Consider the following 21,015-nt stretch of genomic DNA (forward strand, 5'->3'; position numbering starts at 1 on the left):
GTCGTTATACGGAATGACTAACCTTTGACCAATAACTGTGCGTGTAAGAAACAAATCAGTTTCCGGTGCCGGTTCGATCAATATTAAACCGAAAGTAAGGAACCAAGTGCATTGTGTGCACACTTAGTAAATTTCATTACAGTTCATGATTACTATATTGTTGATGTCAAAATATTTAAATGTTTCATCTCAGTCAATTTTGTCTTATTGAGAAAATCAAATAATTAAGGTGATTGTTATTTCGGATAATTATTATTCGGATTCAATTTAACAAAATACATGTATATTGTATTTTAATGCTAGCAGCACACAGGGTTTTTTGACGAAAAAAATACCCTGTTATGGCTATATATTAATAGATATAATCAATATTCAGGGTAAATAAATCAAGAGAAACCATTGTGGCCTCGAGATCCTAAGCATAATGTCATTTGTGTATATATAACACTATTTTTGTTAAACAGTGACTCACTTATTTTTTTCTTTTGTGATCACACACAAACCGGAAAGGTTTAACCTGTCGCTGTATATACATGTTTGTGTGCATATAGATTTATTGTCATAAAGATGTACAAATATACATGGTTGAATTAAAAATTACTTTATGTTATTTACTCAATTGTAGTTGGCAAGGTAGTAACAGTCCAACATAATGATAAACTTCTGTTATTGAACTTGGGTCCTGGTTGTCTATATTTAGACTTGATACTAGTCACATTCATATTTATTATAAATAGAAAAAATATTTTCTGTTCTAGATCAAATACATTGTGCAGCACCTTTCATGATTTTGCAATAAGCAAATTCCGAATATGACGAATGAGAGTGTTATAGATGACTCTTTATACAGGTAAGAGCTTGAAGTGACTGACAGGATGCTTAAAATTTACAAAAGATTCCTTCTCTTTTGATGGACACATTCATGAGAATGCTGTTAACTATAATGCACCTATCAATGTATTGAACCAGGAGATTACACATTTATTGTCTAAATAATACCCCTATAGTAGAAGGCTTGTCAAAATTTTGTGGATCTTACACCACAAACATTAAAAAAACGGTACCAGTAGCTCTCTTGCTTGGCACTCTGCCATAGAGGGTAGGTTAATTTAAGAGAATTGTCTCCAATGTATGGGTGCTTTTCATAATAGTAGCTAGTGTTTTTTGCCTGGACTCCCTTGTATCTCACACTATCTGTTCCACACTGCTGTCTCTCAGGAATGAGAAAAGGACCCCATTGGAAATAAGTGAAATGTACATTCACAGTTATTCAAGATCACAGAATCTATTTAATATAAATACATGCATAAAATATCCAGTATTTATTCAGTTATCAAGTAAACTTTTCACGGTTGACATAAAATTAATTTTATTTTAAATAAGTTATCAGCAAACATTTGAATATTGTAATTGGTCATTAATTGCAATAACATCAATCTAGCCGACAGCGGTATGTCCTTGGCGATGGCGCAATGCAGAGAATGGCAAAGTCTTCCATACTTGTCTATGGCATGGGCGGTTTGGGCATTGAAATAGGTAAGTTGCAGCTACATTCATGTATACAAACATATTATATATTGCCATGGCAACCAAAAGGAAAAACTTTAAAAATCTTCTTCTCCCAAACCACAAGGCTTAGGCTGTTGATATATGGTAGGTAGGATCACCAAATGGTCCTCTACCAAGATTATTCTTCTCCGAAACCAAAAGGCGAAGGCCTTAGATATTTGGTATGAAGCATCGTTTATCGGACCACTATTAAGATTGTTCAAACTTTAGCCCTGGGGTCAAAATTGGCCACGCCCCGTGTTCATAGGCTTAGGTTTTCAATATTTGTATATAATGGAAGAATGTGCAATATATGACAGGTGAGCGATTCAGGGCCATTTGGCCCTCTTGTTTAATTTTGGGGGAATGATGAAAGTAGATGATTAATAAATAATATTGATAGAGCATTTTTACAATCTTAAAGAAAAAACAATGTATGGTTTAAGTGTTTTTGTTAAGGGCCTTTCACAGTGCAAAAGTCATTTGAAGGACCAGAATATAACATGTTTAAAAATTATGTCTTCCGTCGGTCAGTTGATCGGTCGGTCGGTCGGTCAGTACATCTTACTTCATTTCTTCTCAATAACTTGAGAGCGCGAAGACGCTGACACTTTATACTTGGTATGCAGGTTGGTCATGATCAGTTGATGACCCTTATTGATATGTGATCAGAAGGTCAAAGGTCAAGGTTGTGGTGGCCTTGAGGTGAAAAATACGGTTTCCACTCAATAACTGAAGATCCTTTGGGTTCAGGAACTTCATACTTGGTATGCATGTTGGTCATGTCTGTACAAGACCTTTATTGAATTTGAGATCAGTAGGTCAAAGAGGTGAAAAATGATGTGTTGAAGGTGACCTAAAGCTGATAAATGGTTTTCGCTCAATAACTGAAGAATGCTTACACCAACTTGTTCATTGCAACTAGTTGATTTTGGGATCAGTGGGTTAAAGGTCAACGTTTAAGTGACCTGAAAAGACTGTTTCCGCTGAATAACTAAAGAATGTGTGCACCTAGGAATTTCATACTTGGTATGCCAGTTTTTCATGACTAGTTGTTGAGCCATATCAATTTTAAGATCAGTAGGTCAAAGGTCAAGGTTGTGGTATAGGTCACAGTCTGCCATTAGAGTGACCGTGAGGTAAAAAAACAGTTTCCACTCAATTATTAAAGAATGCTTGAGCTAGTGATGAAATGATTATCAAGTACAATCGATAAATCATCGCTGACAATGCTATGTCGGCGACAATCGATAATGGTTGTCCAAAATCGATGTCGCTAATGTTACTTCCGGTAACTACGTAATTTTTTTTTGTTTTGTGTTTAAAGTCGAGTAAATGTAATTTTTTCTTTCAGGTAAATTTTTGTTGAGCTCATTTAAACAAGGGATGTCACTCTCTTACACAAATGCAGTAAATGTAAACACTTTTGCTTCAATTTTTATGCGAAAAGCTACAGAAACAAGCTCAGTAGCAAAAAGTTTAAACACAAAAACTTACAACATCTCCCAAAATTACAAATTAATCTTAATTGTGTATAAATTTCATAAAACATTGTTCAATAACCTGTCTCTATGATGTAGTGGGTCCGGTCTTCCCTGTAAATACATGGGATCGCGGCTCGATGCATTCTGTTTTTGAAACCGTTTTTGGTTTGGTTTGTAATTAACTAAATTACTTTTTTGTTGAAAGTTTTATGAAATTAAGATGTTCTAATGAAATGTTAAATTTAACAGGTTTACAAAAATTCAATATGCATTTGAATAGATAAAATATTAAGATAACTCACATGTTCCATTCTGCATCATTTTGCAGTATAATGTGCAATTATTAAGTATGTGTTGTGTTGTAATGTTTTTTTCTTTTCGTTTAGTTGTTTAAAGACAGAAAGGGGTTATGGAAATTTACTTTCTGTTGCGAAAAGCATGTCTATAGCATCACACATACTGAATCCATTGAAATGCTCGTGATACAATGTATAAATAATGTATTCCTAACTGATATTATGAATTTTCGATTATTGTCCGATAGTAAATCAAAATGCTTGGTCCGATTCGATTCGATCATCGATAGCAAATGGAGTCCGATTTTCAAACACTAGCTTGTGCCCAGGAACTTCACTCTTGGTATTCGAGTTGGTCATGACTAAAAGATTGTTAGTAGGTCAAAGGTCAAGTTGACCTTGAGGTAAAATGAGGGTTTCCGCTGCATAACTAAAAAACGCTTTTGCACAGATCTTTCATACTTGGTTTGCTAATTGGTCTTGATAAGTAGATGACCACTATTAATTTTGAGGTCAGTAGGTCAAGGTCACAGTGACTTTTAGGTGAAAAACACTTTGTTGGTCAACAGTCGGTATGTCACTTCTTTCCATTCAATAACTTAACTTCATATTTGGACCCAGGAACATCATACTTGGTATGCAGGTTGGTCATGACCAATAGATGATCCCTATGTCTGTTTGTCTCCAATCCAAAGGTACAAAATTCATGTCCATCATTGATTATTTCTCACATACCGCAAAACACAATCGTGTTTTCAAGCACTGTTACAAAAAAGCAATCGCTAATTTCGTTCTACCTTTTTTTTTGAGGTTCAATATTTAGCAAGCATAATACATATATCTGTTGCAACATGTTAAGGTGTAATTAGGAGTTGAGCAAATTTGACATTTTCAAAGATTTTATCACATTTTCAATCAAAAAGCATGTGCGTTTTTTTTATCAGCAATGGTTTTATACGAAATGATTCGCCAAAACAAATATGGCGGCTGCCAATTTTGACAAATATGGTGGCTTCTGATTTTGACATTTTTTCAATGTGTCTTATATATGCATTTAGTCTAATTTGGTGGTATTTGAATTTTTCTCATACTTCTTTGCCTTCGTCTCATATATGAGAGCGTCCTATACACAATGATTTACAGTATGTTTTTGTAAACAATGTCTTGTGACTTAGTGGTGATTGCAGCTACTTTAAGAAAGATATTTGCAGTTTTTTAACCTGGAAATGAATTTAATCCCCTATTTTCCACTATTTTATTGAATATCTGTCTTATTTGAAAAGATCATTTAGAAACCACAAGACTTGATTGGGTAGTCTTTGAAACAAAAACATACGGTACATGCATTTTGTATTGTCAACAGACTTTTCAGAAATAATTAATTAAAAACTTCTTTTGTAAAATTTGGTCAATCCCTTGTTATCCTAAAAATGTTGCAAAGGATGTATGTTTTACTCCTGAAAAAGATTGTTCCACAAATGCAAAATAAAACATGAACTTCTAACTTTTAGCCATTCCCATCCACTTTTGCATTGTGGGCTAGGCCCTTAAGGCCTGATCTGTTTTAAGATTCTTACAAAAGACTTAAGTATGTATTAAAGTTATAAAATATACATTATGTAATCATGAAATCACTGGAAATAAATTTGAATATGTCCTCTTTCTTATTTCAGCAAAAAACATTGTCCTTGCTGGTGTAAAGGTATGCAGATCAAATGTTTGTAGACTATGACATTTAAAGCTAAAATATAAATACTGTTAGAACAAGTCACATTGGATCCCACCCACGAAAACCCTCTCCAACATGCTACACTTGTTTGCAGTATGTGAATTTTATGCTATAACCAAGCAGTTGGTTTTAAACTAATATACTTTATTTAATGGAAAAAGTAATGTTATAAGGTATACCAAATGTTATATGTTGCTGATCTCCCTCGGGTGTACCTGGCCACCATGTGCCAACATAACAATACCTTCTGGTTAGGACATCATGCCTGCCATACATGAATTATGTATCACTTCACTTATGCCAGTGTTGTTTTAATTAGCTAAATGAAATATATGTATTTTCTTATAAAAATCATTAGTTGTAGGACATTATTATCCCTTTGGGATCTGTACAGAGAAAAAAAATTCTTTGAACTTTAATTATTCTTTCCCAGATGGTAATGAAACTGTGTTTTGTATGTCTATATTGTGTATGTGTGTTTTCAAGCCCCAATTCTGCCTTTTCAGTTTCTGAGAATAATATCTCGGACAATTTCTATGTGGTCTATTTCAATTTCATTTTGTATTTTTAAAGTAAGCTTGCAGTGTCTCATTCAACAAATATCGAACAAATATTCACATTTTAGTTAGCCTTTGTTGAAAGTAAAAACAAAAGGATGCCAACAATGTAGGTGCGGTTTTCCTTTCCGGGCCCTGATACATCTTGGTGAATCATGAAAAGCACTGCATTAAGAAACAAGTTTGGCTTCTTCTTTCTACAATGCAGTTTCCTGTAGGTCATTGGTCAAAGTCACAAAGGGGTAGTTGGTCAATTTATATATGCTCCACCTTGTCCAGACTAAAACTTGGTCATTGCTGGACAGGTTTTAAAATAACTTGGTACATGTGGATACATGTTTACCATGATCAATGGTGATGGGTTCATTTGGTTGTATATAACAATATCACACTTCAATGGTCAACATTTTTAACTTGTCCAGACTACAATGTATAATTTTGTCATAACCAGGAATGGTTTTATAATAATTAGCCCACAATGGTTACAAAGAATGCTGCCACAATACCCAAGCCTGGTGGTCATAATGTCCATGGTCATGATAACTTATGAATATATTTTAGTTTGTTCCAGACTGTATACTCCGTTTTTGAAATTGAAGTGCCTAATGGTGATGTTTTTTGTGAATTGTTATACTTACCAGAGTGTGACAGTGCAGGACCCGTCCCCATCGAGATTGATGGACCTGGGAACACAGTTCTTTATATGGGAAGAAGATGTCCAAAAGGCCAAAAACAGGTCTGAGATGAATATTGTTACTTTTGTTGAATGACATCATTACTGAACTGAATTACATTGAGTAAAATATAAATTGGATATGTGCTAATATCAGAATGTTCAACATTTGTAATGAGAATGGAGTAAAAAGAGTCTTGGTACCTTCAGCAATGTTGTTTCTGTGATAGACTTGTTCCCTTCTTAAGACTTCCATGCTGGTTTCAGGGCAGAAGCCAGTTCTCCCAGGCTATCGGAGCTGAATCCATATGTGTCAGTGAACAAACGGACTGACGGCCTCACTGACAGTTCAGACCTTCAATACCTCACCCAGTTTCAGGTATGTAACTCTAAGATTGTGTAAACTTTAAGTGTATTAAACATTTGCCAGTTCCTATAGAGCTGTTTGTATACAATTTGACCCATGAAATATTGGTAACTTACTTTGTGTCTTTTGCAGTGTGTGATAATGACTGAGGTGTCATTGACCGTTCAGGTGAAGGTCAACAATTTCTGCAGAGCAAACAATATCAAGGTCAGAAGACTTCATGCATGTTTATTTTCATTTTTAATGGCAAATCGGTAATTTCCAAATGGCTTTTTTGTATGATATTAGTTTACGTTATACTTTTATAAGAAACATTGTAAGTAACTAAAATATAAAGTTAATGGATCTTGAATAGGCTTACAAAAAGATATATAAAGGTATCTGTAATATCTCTTTCCTAAACAGTTCATCAGCGCAGATGTGTTTGGAGTGTTTTCTGGGGCATTCTGTGATTTTGGTGACAGTTTTGAGGTGTCAGACCCAAATGGTGAAGAGCCAAAAGATGTTTTAATTAAGGAAATCACTAAGGTAAGGACATAAATACTCAATGGTAAGAATTTTGTGATTTATTTATCACTTTGTGAATATTGACACCTGATACAAGTTATTCCATATCATGTTTGAGCTGTATCAAGTTGTCATATTCATGATATTCTCCAGTGCTGTACTGTTATGACTGTAGGGTAACCCGGGTGTGTTGACCACACTGGAGGAGACTATACACGGGTTTGAGACAGACGACACCATCACATTCAAGGAGATTGGCGGCATGACAGCTCTCAATGGCACGCAATGCAAGATCAAGGGTATACTAGTGTTATAACCAATAACTTCCTCTGAAAATGGTGACATGTAGAATTAACATTTTGTTTAAAAAAGAATATATATACAATAAGTAACTTGAAAGATATTTTTTGCTAAATAACCCACTCCTAGTATATGCACACTTGTTTGTTTTCTGTTTGTAACGATCCATGTGCATTGAAGATGTGTTTTGTTTCTGTTTGTCACTTCAGTGTTATCGCCAACATCATTCAGTATCTGCGTCACATCAGGGTTCACTCCATTTACAAATGGAGGTGTTGCTGTTCAGGTCAAAGTTGGCAAAACTGTCAACTTTGTAAGTATCAACATTCTGTTATTTATTATACCCACATCACTTGGTGGTGTAAGCTACATAGTTATCACCTTGACAGACTATCACCTTGTCCAGTCTGTCCATACATCCATCAATCCGTCCTCAGACATCTATTTTTCTCAATAACTCCATATGAGGTGTTCACTTTAAACTTCAGACACATATTGTTTAATTCTGGTACATGTTTCTGCCGCTTATTAACTAAACATGAAATTAACTGACATTGTATTTAAATTAGGGATGGCAAAGAGTACCCGAGTACTCGATTGATTGTCCGAGTACTCGAGTATCAAATCACTACTCGAGTACTCTGGAAAAAAAGCTATGAAAATCACCAAATACACCATTTACAGACGAAGTATCAGATCTGGTTAGTTACCAAGAGGACAATTTACGGTCCCTCTAATCCCCGCTGTGTACACAATTGACCCTAATAAATTAGTTGAGAGTTGTTGTGAGGGTTGCAAACTGTCAACAAAGGGCCCCTATTTCCAATTAGCACTGATGTCAATTAGCGATGTTTTGATAGCGGTACTTTCACCTACACAATTCTATTGTTTACCAATTAGAGACCTTTCACCAAACAATGGATGCTTACTAGTGAACAAGTAGCGACCGTTACGAGCATTGAAATCCTAATGGGCGTATTTTAACTATTTTTTGCAATGATTATCATAATTGATTGGTTGATATCTTAAATCAAGAATTATGAATATTAATGAGGTAAACAACAATAAAACAGTACGAAGTATATCGTTCATTATTATGCTATTAATTTTCGTTCATTGTATTTCTAATTGTTGTTTATTATAAATAATGATTATCTAGGCGCTCGAATAAAATCCGGGTTTAACTTTCCAGCTTTATTGTAGTTAATTAGCAGTGCATACTTATATATAAAATCATTAAAATGAAATGAAAAAGACAAAATTAAAAGCCTGAAACAACATTTGTTTTCCTTTTATTTAATTTTCTGTTAAAGTACATAATGAAAGTTTAATTAAAGATGAAAATGACCAATAATACAACCAACGCACAGTAAACATCATGAACGATACATGTATACACGATCTTGTCTTTCCCGAAAACAAATTCAATTTTTCCGAGTAATCGAGTACCCGAGTACTCGATCGAAAGATTGTCCGAGTACTCGAGTACCAATTTCACTACTCGTTGCCATCCCTAATTTTTAATTAACTTACCCTAATCCTGTAAAGATTTATGTTTATGTAGAAATGTTTCCATATGTTTATGGGTTTTTTCCGTGAGATATTACTACATCGTTCTAACAGCTTCTTTAAATATTAAACCAACACAAATGTTTATAACCTTCTATGAATGTGTACTTTACCACAGGAATGTTTGGAGACCCAGCTGAAGAAACCAGATATCCTTGTGGCAGACTTCAGCAAGTTTCAGGTCAGTTTCAAAATACACACTCGCAATTTCCTCTTTAATTTGCCAAAGCAAGACAGTATCTAAGACTTGGACTGTTTTAGATTTTAAATCGCTACTTTTCTGTAGCTCTGCTTGTAAAAATTAGCATGCAAGTCTGTAGGGGATATTAAGTTACATTTTGTATAAGATAAGCTCAAGAAACATAGAACAATAAGTACACGCAGCACTGATTATTAGGACGTGGATACATGTTAGTTTATATGTAAAAAAAACAAACAACATATTACCTATATTCCCTCTAGGTGCCAGGCAGTGTTCATGCAGGATTTATAGCCCTCCATAAGTTCCAGGAGGCAACAGGGCAGCTCCCCGATATCTGGTACGATTCTCCACACTTTGTTTCCTGCATGACTGTTGTTTTCACTGGATTATGAAAGTTGTAGTGACTGTTTCACGTCAATATTATTTATAACATCAAATATAACTTGGTGCTCACTTGGTGAAATATAGTCCAATCTTACATTGAAAAAAGCAAATATCGTGGAAATTATGATCATGTTAGTTTTTATTACTGTCATTTTTTACCTAGGAACTTTGGTTCCTGTTTTGGTTATTAAAATCATAGCATTCACAGTGCTGAATCTTGTGCATTATAACATCCCCAGATTGACGTCATGCATTATAACATCCCCAGAATGACGTCATGCATTATAACATCCCCAGAATGATGTCATGCATTATAACATCCCCAGAATGATGTCATGCATTATAACATCCCCAGAATGACGTCATGCATTATAATATCTCCAGAATGACGTCATACTATCGTTTATCGAGTGATTTGCCAATAATTTAATTTACATTTTGTCTTAAAATTTAGCATAAAAGAAACCGAAATGAGTTGAATTTCAGTGTATTATTTAAATTTATTTCGCTCACGATCACAGAAAATAATATTTTCATGAATGGCTGTGTTCAGTAAAGGAAATTTTGATCTATTATCAAAATTCAACAAATATCCTCTATCATTTTTTTTGGAATGTTTTTAGTTAAAAAGAGGTCAATGGTTTGGCTCTTGTTACTGCCTTGGGGTTGCCTGTCACAGCACCTTCCTGCAAAAACATGTTGATCACTAAATCCCACTGCAGAAATTCAAATTGAATTTAAATGTATAAGAAATGAAATATATTTTTATAATCTTAAAACCTTGATGGAAGATCATGAATGTATTATAATTATGTAAACATTTTGGTAAGAGGTAAATGTGTCTTTACTTTAAGGAATAAGAGTGATGCTTCAAAAGTTGCTGAAATTGTGAGCACCATGAAAGCTGATGGGGTTTTACAGGGGGTTAGTATTTTACCTTGGATCAAATTCGACTTTTGCTCACACCTAGGGCTGCAGTCAATTGTACTTTTTGATGTATAAATTTTAACAAATGCAAACAAGTTGTAAGGGAAAAAGAATGTAACTTTGTCTTGGCATGAAAAGGTTATGTTTTTAGTTAAAGAAAAGATAATAAATAAACCAAAATCATTGAAGCATCAGAAACCGGTAATTCATTCATTTACATCATATTGTATAGGTAGGAGAAGTGTGTGAGCGGACAGTGGAGCTGCTGTCATATACGTGTCGAGGTAGTTTCCTGCCCCTGTGTGCGGCCCTCGGGGGAATTGTGGCCCAGGAGGGGCTGAAGGCAGTTACCGGCAAGTTCACACCTCTGAAACAGTGGGTATGTCCTCATTGTATGTACAGTTCACTCATGCTTAAAGTCTTTTAATTGATGGAGGCTGGATGGATAGTTTATCAGACTATAGATTCCAGGGTGCTGGGTTTTACACCTTCTCCCAGCTTTGTCAAAGATTAGCACTCACTCAGGTATGGTTCATATGCTTTTAGCTGATTTTAAAACTGTATCAATGTCTGTTTCTATATAAAGCTCTTAAGGGTGATCTGACCTTTTCCTTTTTTTAATAAAAATTGTATGTTTTCATCCTTGAAGCTTTACCTTGATGCAATGGATGTTGTTGCTGAGACAAGTGACTCGCAGAACTTCCAGCCCAGGTAATCTCATATGAACACTTTTTTGTCCAGTGCTTTATTTAATATCTTTAATATCTTTTATTTTTAAGTCTAACATTACTAATGCTGTCAACGTAAGTGTGTATATTTTGGCTGTATTTCAGGGGTGACCGATATGACCAGCTGAGGATCTGTGTTGGGGACCCAGTTGTCTCTCAGCTTCACAACCTCAAACTCTTCATGGTTAGTTATACATGTGATAACTTGTATAGAAATATTTCACTTCAATATTCGTCATGGGCAGTATATATTAAACATTCAGATGACTGTTAACTTACATTTACTAGTAGTACATAGTCTTTGCTTAATTTCAGGCTTAAGAAATACAGCACCCAAGTAAGATGATATTATGTTTTTATACACAGTATTCATGATAAAATATTAAACATGGGTCTTGTCCAAAGGATTTAGATACTATATGTGAGAGTTGTTTTACATCTTACATACATGTACAAATGTCAAGTTCCCAGTATGATGTAGGTTGGGTGTGGTGCTATAGGCTGTGAGATGTTGAAGAATTACGCCCTCCTGGGGATCGGTACAGCGGGGAAAGGGCAGATAACCATAACAGACAATGACCTCATTGAGAAATCAAACCTCAACAGACAGTTCCTCTTCCGCCCACAACACATAAGAGTAAGCATTTGCCCTGTTCCAACCCCAAAATAAACATGTTTAGCTTGTCTGATTTTGTAGAAGAAAAAACTATGAGATTTTGTCCTCATTTGACCGTAACTGTTCTTGTGATCATTGTCTTCACTTGGTTTGTATTATAAGAAAGTAAAGAACATAGTAATGCTTTTTTAGCATCATTCTGTCATGTAGCCTGTGGCGATTTTCACCCATCATTGACAGGAACACTGGTTATGAAAATAAGACCAGTGTTGAGTACTGTTAAACATTTACTTGTGAATAGCTGTTCTCTCTATCAAATCTGTGTGTGTCTCTTTGTGATTCAGCAACCAAAAAGTACGACAGCAGCTCAGACAGTGAAGCTTATCAATCCAGGTAATTTAAAAGGCGATTATGGTTAAAGATTAATACATATAAAGCTTCAAAAAAAATATTCTTATACAAATATACTCCAGATTAAATCGGAAAGTGTATTGTTTGTTTTTAAAATGGATGCAATGGGACAGATTGTTGATTGTTACCGTATCATGGCAGCCCTACGTATTGTGGCCCAGCAGCACAAGGTCTGCGTGGAGACGGAGAAGACCGTGTACACTGATGCCTTCTTCGAGGACCAGGATCTCGTTGTGAATGCCCTCGATAACGTGGAGGCTCGCAGATATGTTGACAGGTTGGCCCTTGCTTTAAACACACAACTAACAATTTTACCTATTAGTTGATGAAATATTTTCTGTGATAATATTTGTCTATACTTATGTAAAATGGATTAATATTCAGTGATGTTGCCTGAAACAAAACAACAAGGTCCAAAGCTGATAAATCACTTAAAAAAATATGGTAACAGTAAATTATAAACTGTGGTTTAGATATTATAGAAATATTTCAGTCGTATTGTGACTGCTAGAAGGAGCCTGCTGGAGTCAGGAACCATGGGAACGAAGGGCCACACCCAGGTGATTGTGGCTCACCTCACAGAGTCATACTCCAGCCAGGTAACAACTGTCTCGTGTACAAATAATTGTTTGTTTGTAAGGGACACTATTTGTAAATATCACTACTGCTTCATAGCCGAATAACTATCTACTTGGATATGTTCCTAGGCAAAATGTTGTACAAAAAATGTTATTGGTTGTTGCTTAATAATTTCATGTAGAACAGCGCTTTAAAAAGAAAAACTGTTTTAGCAAAATAAGACATGATATCAGACATTTAATTGTTTAATCCCTTCACCAATGAAGGTATTAATTTTTATGAAAAATAAATAATTCATATGTTTTGACTGTTATTTCGTAATCCCAAGTCACAAGAACGTAAAATCTGCCATGTTCTTATGTTGATAGCGTGATCCTCCTGAACAGGATGTTCCATACTGTACACTGAAGTCCTTCCCTCGCAACATAGATCATTGTATACAGTGGGCTCGCAGCAAGGTACACACACATGCAAGGCTGGTGTCAGATAAGCTGTAACATCCATAATATAGTATGGTTTAAATAAATTGTGGGAACAAGCTGATGTAAATTTATCATTTGAATGATGACATTGGCCTGAAAATTAAACAAATGTTTTAGCAACTAAGTTGACAACACTAATATTGTTGAAATGTTGGCTTATTGTGGACTTATTATTTTGTTCACCCTCAGTTCACTTTTTTTTTCAGTTTGAAAGTTCTTTTGCAATGAAGCCAAATATGTTCAACAAGTTTTGGTCCTCAACTACAGATGTTGACTCATTAGTTGAGGTAACGTTCAAATATAAGATAATGTTGGAACAATAAGTTGCATTACATGTATGTGAACTTATTTTTTCTAAAAGCCTGATTAATTTGTGTGTTTTTTCATAAAATTCATTGATTAATTTTGCTGCAAAAAGACGTGCTAGGTCAATCCTGATGCAAGCAATGATGATGACATATCCGGTAATATTACACACATGTTTATGTTTGTATTGCTAGCTGTGTCCAAGACATAGATAATTTGAGGGAAGTTTTTTTCTTTCAAATATCTGAGATGCATACATTACCAATATTGATTCCATGTTGTTCAGGGCCTTGAGAATGGTGAGTGCCCAGACGGGGCTGTACAGGTGGGAAAACTTATCAAAATGTGCCCCCAAAGCTGGGCCAAGTGCCTCGAGATCGCCAGACTCAAGTTTGAAAAGTACTTCAACCACAGGGTAAACCCAACTGTTCTTCCAATTGATACTTTATGGTATTCACACCACATTGAGTCATGTAACTTTTACCTAGCTTTACATTAGAAACTGGCTTGGATGTAATGAAAATTTATAATAAATTTATTATTGACATAATTTTAGCTGGCTTAAAACCACAAAAAATCCCTAGACTTCGGTGTTAGGCAATATTGGCCGTCTTGTTGGCATTGTTAGTTTTATTCTTCTTTTTATTAATGCACGTTTTCAGTCAAAGAACCTGCTTCATGCTTTCCCCCTGGACCAGCTGATGGCAGATGGAAGTAAGTAGTTCTTCTTCCTTGATGTTTCATTGTATATTTTATTAAATTTTTCATAGATGTACTTAGTTTATTGGATAGAAGGAATCCTGTTTTGCATGTGAAGCATAAACAGTACTTACAAACATGAATGCTTAAATGTGTGGTCCACTTACAGCTCCATTCTGGCAGGCTCCAAGACGACCTCCAAAGCCCATTGAATTCAACCTTGACAACCCAACGTAAGTTGTTTTTGTGTTCCCTTGTCAAGTGACATATAGTTGTAACTTTTTGTGATAGTGGCAGCTACATCTTACAGACTAAGAGTTCAATATTTGTTCAATCTATGCATTGTTTAGTAACACCGGAGTAACGGGTATTTCATCTTTTGCAGGCACATGCTATTTGTACTAGCAACTGCCCGACTGTATGCAGACAACTACAATGTTACTGTCCCCAGCCCAGTGAACAAAGACGAGGCCAAGCAGATAATCTCAGCTGTGAATGTCCCTCAGTTTGTCCCCTCCAACAAAGTAAGACCTTGCTTTTTGCTGGATCAGTAAATGATAAAGCTTCTGGAGTTTATTTTTTCAGGCAGCGTGAAAATAAAATCTTTCTTGACTTAGTCGAAATAATTAAAAAATCATCCTGTATGAATGTTGCATGGGAATAGCCATGTAGTCAAAAGTCCTGTGATAGCTCTAGTTCCTTATCTTTATTTAACACCAATAAGACAAATAAAGATGAAAATAAAAGAAAAATAAATCATACAGGAATGTTCTTAATTTTTGTGTTGATAGAAGATTGAGACAGATGAGAGCAAGCCAAGCGGTGAGGAAAGTGCTTCGTTGTCGTCTGACGAGACCAAGTGGACCGCACAGGTTATACGAGCAGCACTCCAGTCTCGTGGCAGGGATACTGGTGCGTAACATCAGGGACACCCTGATACATTTCATAACAAGTAAAATACAACACATCTTCATAACAAATTATTTTTTTGAACATTTAGGTCATTCATAAGGTTTCCATTCCTTAACAGGTTTTTCATTATTTATTATAGCATTGCATTTAAACTGTAAGAATATTGGTATGTTCCATTACAGTTTTTTCTATTAAAAAATTAAAAACTCCAAATTTGACTACTTAACTTAAGTCTTCTTCAGGTAAACATTAGAATTACAACTCTTTACCTTTAAATTTTGTGTGTTTGCAGTAGTAGGCAAGCTGGTGCCAGCAGAGTTTGAGAAGGATGATGACAGTAACGGCCACATTGACTTCATCACTGCTGCTTCTGTATGTACTTCTGTAACTTTTACAGGCTATTTTCCATGTAGGCAGTTTTATGAAATGGTATTGACCTGGCTAAAATGATGCACTGCACTTACTTCAGGTAGTTTGCTGCTGACAGCAGGAGGAAGTAAAATACTTTTTGGCGAAAATGTCCCTTAGAGATCAGCTCCATGCTTTATAAATGAATTTCTAAATTTACATATGTGATAATTCTTAAGTGTCTGTTGCATGATTCCTGAATACATATATTTTTATCGAAAAAGATTTTATTTTTACACCAAAAGAGAAAAACCTTGGTTCTACAGAATGTGATGCATATATATATGTAGTCCTCTTAAATTAATATATTGCTATGGTATCCGTTCAAGAACCTGCGTGCCAGCATGTACCATATAGAGGAAGCAGATAGACTGACAATCAAAAGAATTGCTGGAAAGATCGTACCTGCCATAGCAACCACCACAGCTGCTGTATCAGGACTGGTATATCTAGATTATTTAGCGTGTTTTTTTAAAGGAAAAGTTAAGAATGATGGAAAATGAAATAACATGTGAAAAAGAATGATTTAAGCATTTTAATAATCGTATGGAAGACCATGACAAAAAGACAGCATTAACATTTGCTTTTATGTTTATTCCTTGTTCAGTACACTACTTAATGTTTCAGTGTAGCTTGTAATTCTTTTAAACCACCAGTTAAAACAGTTTTAACCAGGTTTCAATGATCCAGTACGGTAGAGAGATTTGGATTGCTTTTGCATCTGTTCTGTCAAAGGTCATTGTCACTGTTACTAAAAACAGAAATTTTGTTTCCAGCAAATAAATACAATTTTATTTCATCATATGGACACCAATCTCGGTGTATATTATGAACATGTGGAGAGCTCGCTTTGGATTTTTTTCAAGCTCCATTCTGTTGTAGGTCAAGGTTACTGTTTTCAAAAGCATTGTGTCACTTATACTTGCAGCACTGATGATTATCATTTTCATTATATAAATTGTCTTGGCGGGAGGCATCAAACTTACCTTTGGTATTAAATAATTTTAGTTAGGTTTGACATAAAGTGACCGGACTTGGTATATAGAAAGGATTTATTATGACCTTTCATGAGAATACATTTGAGACCCCTAGGGTCAAGGTCACTGTTATTAAAACTAGAAAAACAGTTGGTATTACATAACTTTTATTCCTGTTTAAATATAATGACCAAACTTAGTATATAGAAATAGTTGATGGAGATATTTGCATGGGAATGCATTTGGGGGCCATAAGGTCACTGTCAAGGTAATTTTAGTTAGGATTGACATATTGGGACCAAACTTGGTGTATAGGAAGAGTTTATTGAGGACATTAATGGGATTATGTTTGGGGCCCTTAGGCTCAAGGTCAATGTCACTGTTACTAAAAATAGAAAAACAGTTGAACAAAGTCTAAAGTTTTTCAGTCAATCATTGAAAACCTGGTTTCGAGGCCTTTCGCTGTTTCCTGTTTCCTTTTTTTATTTCAAATTGAAATGGCTTCAACAATTATTTCTGATGATAAATTATAATTTTAGTCTGATTTTCAATTGATATTGAATTGTTAATTGTGCCACCATTATAAAGTATGTAAGTCCAGGATGTGTCTTTACATTGTGTATCACTACATAGGTGACTGTGGAGCTTGTGAAGGTGGTGTGCCAACTGCCCCGGGACCGGTACCGCAACTGCTTCCTGAACCTTGCCCTTCCCCTCCTTCTCCTCTCAGAGCCTGGCCCTGCAGAGACTACCACCATCAGGTATGGTGGATAGTATCACCAGGGCCCGTGTGTACAAACAGTCTAAATCAGAGTTTGAGACTCAGCCTCAAATCTGACTGTAAAAGTTGTTCAAGTAATTACCAGGCCACAATTAATAGTAAATTTGTTAGGCCTAACTCAACCCAAATTCTTTGGGATGGACTGGGTTTTTTGGGGGCGGGGTTTAAAAAATAAGAATATTTAGCGGACAAAAAGTACAACCTGAGAAGCTTAAAAAACTTGGTCTCAAGTAGTTTGTGAGGCGGCAGCCAGTTAAACTGTTCATTTGATAATTGTGGCCCTAGTTATAAGTTATACGTACACCAGTTCTGATTGCTTTTGTAATTTCAAGTCTAAAACAGTCGCAGACTTGTCACTGTTTGAAAACATTGTCACTTGTCTGCTTCTTTGATATTATTTATCACTCAAACACACCATATCTATTCATGATTTTATTACCAATCTTTATGATAGATCGTCCTGGAATGTCTTGTTGGAGGTTTGGTTACATTGCAGGGAAGGATTGGCATTTACCAACTGGGACATATGGGAGGTGCAGGGGGGCCCAGACTTTACCCTCCAGAACCTGATGGACAAACTCAAGGTACCTCTTCCTTATACTGCTTCTTCTACCTTACATAGCTACTTCATCTTTGTATAGCTTCATTTATCATACATACATGTAGCTATCTCATGCTTGCATGACTACCCCGTCCTATTATAGCTACTTCAACCATATATACATGTACATGTAGCTACCTCATACTTGCATGACACTACCCCATCATTCTATAACTACTTCAATCTTATATACATGGAGCTACCTCATGCTTGGATGAAGCTACCCAATCCTTGTATAGCTACCCCATCCTAGTATAGCTACTTCAACCTTATATGCATGTAGCTACCACATGCTTGCATGACACTACCTCATCCTTCCATAGCTATTTCAATTTTATATACATGTAGCTACCTCGCATGACACTACTCCATCCTTGTATAGCTACCTCATCCGTGTATAGCTACTTTAATCTTATAAACATGTAGCTACCTCATGCTTGCATGACACTACTCCATCCTTGTATAGCTAGTTCAACCTAATATACATGTATCTATCTCATGTTTGCATGACGCTACCCCATCCTTGTATAGCAACTTAAATCTTATAAACATGTAGCTACCTCATGCTTGCACGACACTACCCCATCCTTGTATAGCTAAATCAATCTTATATACATGTAGCTACCTCATGCGTGGATGACTCTATTCTAGCACACCGGATAGGCATTTCCGGTGATTTCAGCCGTGCTGGAAAACTCCATCTGGCATCCCCCCATGCCAGATGAGTCACGCGCTGTGACGTAATACTTTCAATTTCTTTTATTAAACACTTAATGTAACCATGAGATTTCAATAGATGAGTTCCATTACCATTAACTTTACAAAATATTCCTTAAAAACAAAACAAAATAAGCCTTAAAAGACGTGATAGCGAAGGAACTTATTGACGTATGCAGTGAATACAAATTACTGCGTGTCATGACGTCAGTAAACATCATCACACGCGCTTTTTGGTGAAATGTACAAAAACGCGCTTTCTTATGTATTTTCTTCACAAAAAATGTAAGGTATGCTAGAAAAAATATCTATCATGTGTGTCCGTTCCGGATAGAAAAATCAGACCCTCGGGCACGCTGCGTAGCCGGTAACTCAGCAAGCCTCGTTACCTGGCAACGCAGGTGCCCTCGGGTCGGATATTTCGATCCGGAACGGGAACACATGACAGATATTATCATTCCATCCTTGTATAGCTACTACAACATTATATACATGTAGCTACCTAATACAAACCTGCATATGTACCCCTTCCTTGTACAAATCATGTAACTACCTCACCCTTGTATGACTTCCTCATACATGTTTGTCCACCTCATACTTGCATATGTCCCTTCAACTAATATGATACATTAAGCTACCACATGCTAATATGGTTTTTACAATGTTTCTACACTGACAGTGATAATTCAGGACAACATCTTGTACCAACAAACTGAGCAGTTTTGATGGTAGAGTATCAAGGTATTATTTTTTCACACTGGCAGTTTTTGTGTCTCTTGCAGGAGAAGGTTGGTAGCAATGTGACGTTTGTCAGTCAGGGAGCTAGGCTCGTCTACATGGCTTTCCTACCAGCACACAAGAAAAGACTCACTGAGAAGTATGCACTACATAGCTTTTTTTTATAACAAACTTCTTTTTTCTTGCTTGAAGAGTAATAATAGTGTCATTGTGTTGGCAGTGAATATATCTCTGTAAAGAAAACATTTCAGTACATGCATTATTTAAATTACGAATTGTTAGGAACTTGACATGCTTTTTAAAGTAAACACATTATTGGGGGCTTTAATGTTTCTAACTTATTACTAAACTCAATTATATTTCAACTTTATTTTCACTGGATTCTTAATCATGTAACTATAGTTGTATACCAAAATGATCTAAGTAATATGTGCCATTCCCAGGATGAGCAAGTTGTTGAAGGGTTCTGCTGGGCGGAAGTACGAGGATCTGGTCGTGTCCTTTGAGTCGGATATGGACGAGGATGACATCGCTGGGCCACCTATACGATATTTCTTCTAGCTGTGATAACTTCAACTTTCTACTGTTTTATATAGTTGATAATTGTGGAGTGATTCTTGTTAGTAACTGTCTATATGTATCTGAAGTTTAGAAATTATTGTGTTTATAATTTATTTATGTGTTTGAAATCATTGTTGTTTAGTTTATAAATGTTATATTACATGGAAGTAAAATTTTGTTCTGAATAAGTGTAGTTGACAAAATAATAATTGATAACAAACTCGTATAAACCAACTTTGTTAATTTTATACCAGGCCAAATCAGTAAGAAAATTATGAAATGAAAATACAGTTCTTCTAAACCTCCTGATGAACGACCTAACCTGAAAAGTGAAAAAATTGATACATTTTTTGCTAAATGTTAATGTTCAAAAATGTCCAAAATGGACAAATGTTATTGGCCTTTCTTATTTGAACATATTACTGGATAATCCAGTTCTTGGTTATGCTGTGTGCTTCATCATATACAATGTGACATTTAACTTGCTCATTTAGGGCTAATTATTAAAGAGATAAAACTTTTCAATATCAAACCATGTTATCCTTGATGACCTTGTTGGTAGCTGTCCTGACTGTGAGCGGCAGAAAAAGTTGTATCATAGGTTTGGTTCACCAAAACTTGTGAATGTGTTATTATTTATGGTAAAAATCCTAAAACCGAAACTTATCGTTGGTACTTGTGTAGTATTAGAAAAATGTGTCCAACCATGGATGTTGACAATGGTTTGAAAAGTTTCAACCAGGTCTTGATAAAACTTGGCAGGGATATTTAGGACTGCTCATGTCAAGGTTACTGTTTCTAAAGAGTAAATTTTATCTGCAGTCTGATTCAAATGTGTGTGTGTGGATCAAGGCCTCAGTTGCCTCACTACATAATTATATAGCTTCGTATGAGGATGAATTGTGATTCCTTCTCTGCAATCCATCATCGACATTTTCTTGCCAACATTCCAACAC

General features: G+C 35.5%; 1 protein-coding gene across 3 annotated transcripts; it reads left to right on the top strand.

Annotated features, from left to right (window-relative positions):
• Positions 1 to 22: 22 nt before the first annotated feature.
• LOC128229247 (ubiquitin-like modifier-activating enzyme 6) lies at positions 23 to 20,627 on the top strand. Of its 3 annotated transcripts, none has more exons than XM_052941022.1 (33): positions 23 to 94; positions 759 to 850; positions 1,442 to 1,536; positions 5,002 to 5,030; positions 6,256 to 6,350; positions 6,555 to 6,666; positions 6,787 to 6,861; positions 7,060 to 7,182; positions 7,337 to 7,460; positions 7,671 to 7,774; positions 9,149 to 9,211; positions 9,493 to 9,569; positions 10,471 to 10,540; positions 10,776 to 10,922; positions 11,193 to 11,254; positions 11,377 to 11,455; positions 11,753 to 11,908; positions 12,232 to 12,280; positions 12,440 to 12,575; positions 12,792 to 12,897; positions 13,246 to 13,335; positions 13,566 to 13,646; positions 13,952 to 14,080; positions 14,328 to 14,379; positions 14,534 to 14,597; positions 14,750 to 14,888; positions 15,156 to 15,276; positions 15,569 to 15,648; positions 16,014 to 16,127; positions 17,295 to 17,422; positions 17,939 to 18,026; positions 19,543 to 19,637; positions 19,942 to 20,627. In XM_052941022.1, the coding sequence occupies exons 2-33, from the start codon at positions 813 to 815 to the stop codon at positions 20,057 to 20,059; spliced, it is 3,039 nt and encodes a 1,012-aa protein (XP_052796982.1). In that variant the 5' UTR covers positions 23 to 94; positions 759 to 812; the 3' UTR covers positions 20,060 to 20,627. The 3 variants fall into 3 exon arrangements, with proteins under 3 accessions (XP_052796982.1, XP_052796983.1, XP_052796984.1); XM_052941023.1 differs by lacking the exon at positions 23 to 94 and adding an exon at positions 117 to 229; XM_052941024.1 differs by lacking the exon at positions 23 to 94 and adding an exon at positions 517 to 535.
• The last annotated feature ends 388 nt before the right edge of the window (positions 20,628 to 21,015 follow it).

The sequence above is a fragment of the Mya arenaria genome, chromosome 3 (genome assembly GCF_026914265.1).
Source record: "Mya arenaria isolate MELC-2E11 chromosome 3, ASM2691426v1".
NCBI classification, from domain to species: Eukaryota; Metazoa; Mollusca; class Bivalvia; order Myida; family Myidae; genus Mya; species Mya arenaria.

Excerpts from the sequence above, each read along its gene's own strand:
- LOC128229247 (XM_052941022.1), top strand. The coding sequence starts at position 813 with ATGACGAATGAGAGTGTTATAGATGACTCTTTATACAG. Across the intron at positions 9,570-10,470 it reads GGGCAGCTCCCCGATATCTG|GAATAAGAGTGATGCTTCAA; the intron begins GTACGATTCTCC and ends CTTTACTTTAAG. Across the intron at positions 12,898-13,245 it reads CAGAGTCATACTCCAGCCAG|CGTGATCCTCCTGAACAGGA; the intron begins GTAACAACTGTC and ends TTATGTTGATAG.